Source organism: Pipistrellus kuhlii, unplaced genomic scaffold (genome assembly GCF_014108245.1).
Source record: "Pipistrellus kuhlii isolate mPipKuh1 unplaced genomic scaffold, mPipKuh1.p scaffold_m20_p_17, whole genome shotgun sequence".
NCBI classification, from domain to species: Eukaryota; Metazoa; Chordata; class Mammalia; order Chiroptera; family Vespertilionidae; genus Pipistrellus; species Pipistrellus kuhlii.
This window is the reverse complement of record NW_023425482.1, coordinates 26,628,350-26,632,375: the sequence shown is the minus strand read 5'-3', so window position 1 is coordinate 26,632,375 and position 4,026 is coordinate 26,628,350. Positions and strand designations below refer to the sequence as shown.

Genomic DNA, 4,026 nt, shown 5'->3' with positions numbered 1-4,026 from the left:
TGGCCTCGGTGCAGCTGAGGGCTGGGGCCAATAGCGTCCGTCCGCGTCCTCTCATCCTTCACCCACAAACACCGAGGCTCCAGGTCGGGCTGTGGCCCCATCTCCCCATTTCCAGAGACGCATGGGGATGTGGGCAGGGACACAGGCGACAGACCCCGGGGAGCCGGCCTCCAAGAGGCCCGGTTCAGGGGGGATTTTGCAAGTCTCTGGAGACCCAGAGGGTGGGGTGGGGGTCCCCTCTGATGGTTTCCACCCACAAAAAATTTCCTCCAATCTGGAGGAGGCGGGAGTTCTTCTTTCAGAACGTCAGTGTAATGCTCCTTGCTCCCCGGTGACTAAGAGTGGCCGAGGCTTGTGGGTGTAGCCAGCGCTTAAATAGCAGGCCTGGTTGTCCTGGGGCGAGAGCAGACACCTGGCTGGGACACGGGACAGCAGCATGGCCGGCCTGCAGACCCCGCTCCTGGCGGCCCTCCTGCTCCTTGCTCTGGCTGTCCATGCAACCGAAGCAGGTGAGGCTGGGAGGGGGGAGGTGTGGAGGGGGAGGGCTCCCTGCAGAGCCAGGGTCGCGCCCCGGGCATCTTCCTCGTGGCGTGGAAACACGTGGGACTGAGGGCAGACACCCCAGTCTGCTGCTGGCTCTCAGACTGGTCCCATTGCTTCTCTGGGCCTCCTCGTACACATCTGTTAGATGGGTAGTCTTGAAGCCTTGCGTGTAGAATCGGCTGCAGCCAGGTTGGGGGTGTGGGGGGCATGGCCCGGGGTCCTCCCCTCCAGAGAACTGGAGCAAGGGGCCCTGGGGAGTGGAGAAGGCGCTGCTGACGAGGGCTTGGAGTGGAGCGTAGGAGGTGGGGCCTGAGATATTCTCATGGAAAGGCAGCGGGCCTGGCCTCCCACCTCCCTATTTTTGCTCCAGATCCTGCTCTATGATCCTGATTTCTTTTTTATTTTTATTTTTAAAATTTATTTCAGGGAGAGGGAGTAGGAGAGGGAGAGGGAGATAGAAACATCAATGACGAGAGAGAATCATAGATCGGCTGCCTCTTGCATGCCCCACAGTGGGATCAAACCCGCAAGTGGGGCATGTGCCCTGACCGGGAATGGAACCATGACTTCCTGGTTCATAGGTCCACGCTCCACCACTGAGCCACACCTGGGACCCTGATTTTTTCAGGCCAACGTAACTGCTCCTGCCCTGGATTGGGTAGGGGAAGGAGCACTGGATGGGAGTCCGGCAGCGAGGAACAACACCTGCCAGGGATGGGGTTCCTGTGTGCTTTCCCTGCTTTAGAGTCCACACCCCCCCCCCCCCCCCAAGTCAGGGCTGTTATTGTCCCTCCGTCAGAGACGTTCAATGACTTCCCTCAGTGGCCGGTGACTCAGGGCAGAGTGGGCCTTGAACCCTTGTCCTGGCTCTTCAAGGCCGTGCTTTGTGTCTGGGGCAAGTCCTCCCTCCTCTGGACACAATCTCTCCACGGAGGGGGTCGGCGTGGCTGTGCACTGAGCGGGCTTCTGCATTCCCTGGGGTCCGTCACTCTCCGGCTCAGCAGAGCTGGTGAGCAGCATCCACAGGCTCCTGGGTGATGCTGACACCCCCAGGGACCTGGTGGGTGGAGCCAGTGAGGGTGGTCTTATCAGCAAGGCCCCTCCCTGTTCAGAGGCCCTGGGTTCCCCCTGAAGCGTAGGGCATCGTGGATGCTCAGCTGTCGACATCCCTCTCACTGGACCTGACCCACACGGAGTAATGACATTGGGCCCTTCCTGGCTTCCCAGAGGCCCAGGATCCGGGGCATGGAGGGCCCAGAATCCTCTGGACACTGACCTTCTCTGTGGAGCCGAAAGGCTGGGTCAGAGGTGGGGCGGGGAGACGTCCCTGGGCCCAGCCTGGGTCCCTCTGAGCACCCTCTCCCCCAGGTCCTTACGGAGCCAATGTGGAGGACAGCGTCTGCTGCCGCGACCACATCCGCCACCAGCTGCCCCACCGCCTGGTGAAGGATTACTACTGGACTTCAGACTCCTGCCGCAAGCCCGGCGTCGTGTGAGTGGGGCGCTGGGGCGGCGGGAACCCCACGGAGGCGGCCCAGGAGGGCCCGGGGGCATTGGTAGACAGGCTTTGTCTCACTCCCCTCCGCTAGGAAGTGGATAGAATAACCCGACCTCATAGGATTGCTGTAAGGATGTAGTAAGAAAATTAAAGTTAAGAATTCAGACCAGCTCTTGCCGGTTTGGCTCATTGGATAGAGAGTTGGCCTGTGGACTGAAGGGTCCTGGGTTTGATTCCAGTCAAGGGCTTGATCCCCAGTGGGGGGCATGCAGGAGGCAGCCGATCAATGATCCTCTCATCGTTGATGTTTCTCCCTCTCCCATCCTTTCTGAATCAATGAAAATATATATTTTTAAAAAGAATTCAGGCCAGCTCCTGGCACAGTTATACAGGACCTACCATCTGCTGTGCATCTAGTTTATCTGAACTCAGCGAATCTCATCAGAATCCTATGAGGTTGGCCCATGACGATCATCCCTATTTCACAGATGTGGAAACTGAGGCTCAGAGACGTAAAAGGACTTGCTAACAAGTTCCGGGGCTAGGATTAACCAGATAAGTTGGCTCCAGAGTCCATGCTCTTGGCCCCTGCCCAATACTCTCTTGCCGAAGGCGATGTTTGCAATGACCGTGAGAGTCTAGGGTAGGGGTGTCGAACTCAATCAGAGAAGGGGCCAAAATCTAAAATCCAGCCTAAATCGCGGGCTGAATGGTTTACTGAACAGTCATAAACTGTCATTGTGATGGAAACACAACAGAGTGCAGTGATGACAGCGCGGTGCGGGCCACATTGCAAGGCCTGGCGGGATGGATTTGGCCCGCGGGCCTTGTGTTTGACACATGTGGTCTAGGGCATTCGGTTCCCTGGCCTGACCTGGCACTAGGGGCTGAGGGACTACCGGGGAAGTTCTGATGATCACCCCCCTCCTCCTTAAGAAATGTGTTTGCATACAGCAGGTGGCTCATAAATGCTAAGCCTCTCTAGATAGAAGGCACCTCTCCATACAGTAGGTGACTCATAAGTGCCAAGCTTGGCAGGCGGGATGTGGCATCCTCCCTGCATGTCTCATTGTCCCCCTGGCATCTCCTCCTTCCAGCCTGGTAACCCTCAAGAACCGGGAGATCTGCGCTGACCCCAGGGTGCCCTGGGTGAAGAAGATTCTCCAGAAGCTGGACTCCTGAGGAAGGATCCTGCCCTGGGCTCCTCCGGGAAGGCTCACGGAGCCCAACTTTCCTGCCATGACAGCTGCTCCCCAGCCAGGGACTCTGTACTCCCCCATCTCCATCCCTGCTCTCATCTCCCCCTCTTACTCCTCCTTCCCAGCCTCTGCTCCGCTGAAGCCAGCGGGTCCGAAATTCCCGTCAAAACCCTTCCGTGGCTCCCCAGTGCCCTAGGCTGAGGTCCCAGTGCCCGGGCTTGGCACCAGGCCCTCTGGATCTGGGTTGCATCTGTCTCCAGCCCCATCCCATCTCCCTTCATGCACGTTGGATCCCAAGCCCACGCCAATGACATTTCTACTTCCCGGCCTTGGCCTGTGCTGCTCCTGACGCCCAGAGTGACTCCCATGCCCGCACAGCCCCCCAGCCCAAGGCGTCGCCCAGCCTGAGCAGCCAGTAACTGAGTTTCATTTTTTTCTTTTTTTTGATGTTTAGGTTGGCAGAGTCCGTGTCCACTTCCTGCAAATGAGTTCTAAGTGACTCACTCTTTCTAAGTAGTCCGTTTCATTTTTTAAGACTCCCACTGGCCCTCTGCCCTCCTTAACAGCCCTGGTGACCGTCTGCCCAGGATCCTCGGGATTGGAAAGTGTCCTCCAGATCCACACCCGAGTCCCTCTGGCTCCTGGCCACCAGGACAGAGCACAGGGCCTGGCTCAGAACCAGGGCCCACAAGTGGCTGCAGACGGACGCCATAAAAGGAAGGTCCTTCTCCCGTCCTCTATAGAGGCCCTCACACATCCCTGCCGAGGCTGCAGGTCCTCTCGGGA

At 58.3% G+C, this 4,026-nt stretch overlaps 1 protein-coding gene across 1 annotated transcript; it reads left to right on the top strand.

Moving 5' to 3' along the window:
- The first annotated feature begins 288 nt into the window (after positions 1-288).
- CCL22 (C-C motif chemokine ligand 22) lies at positions 289-4,026 on the top strand. Its single transcript, XM_036440311.2, has 3 exons — positions 289-509; positions 1,912-2,035; positions 3,139-4,026. Exons 1-3 carry the CDS (start codon positions 437-439, stop codon positions 3,221-3,223), a joined length of 282 nt encoding a protein of 93 aa, XP_036296204.1. The 5' UTR covers positions 289-436; the 3' UTR covers positions 3,224-4,026.

What these genes read in the sequence shown, in the direction of transcription:
- CCL22 (XM_036440311.2), top strand. Translation starts at nt 437, where the DNA reads ATGGCCGGCCTGCAGACCCCGCTCCTGGCGGCCCTCCTGCTCCTTGCT. An exon ending in TGTCCATGCAACCGAAGCAG is followed by an intron (nt 510 to 1,911) that starts GTGAGGCTGGGA and finishes CCTCTCCCCCAG; the next exon opens with GTCCTTACGGAGCCAATGTG. An exon ending in TGCCGCAAGCCCGGCGTCGT is followed by an intron (nt 2,036 to 3,138) that starts GTGAGTGGGGCG and finishes TCCTCCTTCCAG; the next exon opens with CCTGGTAACCCTCAAGAACC.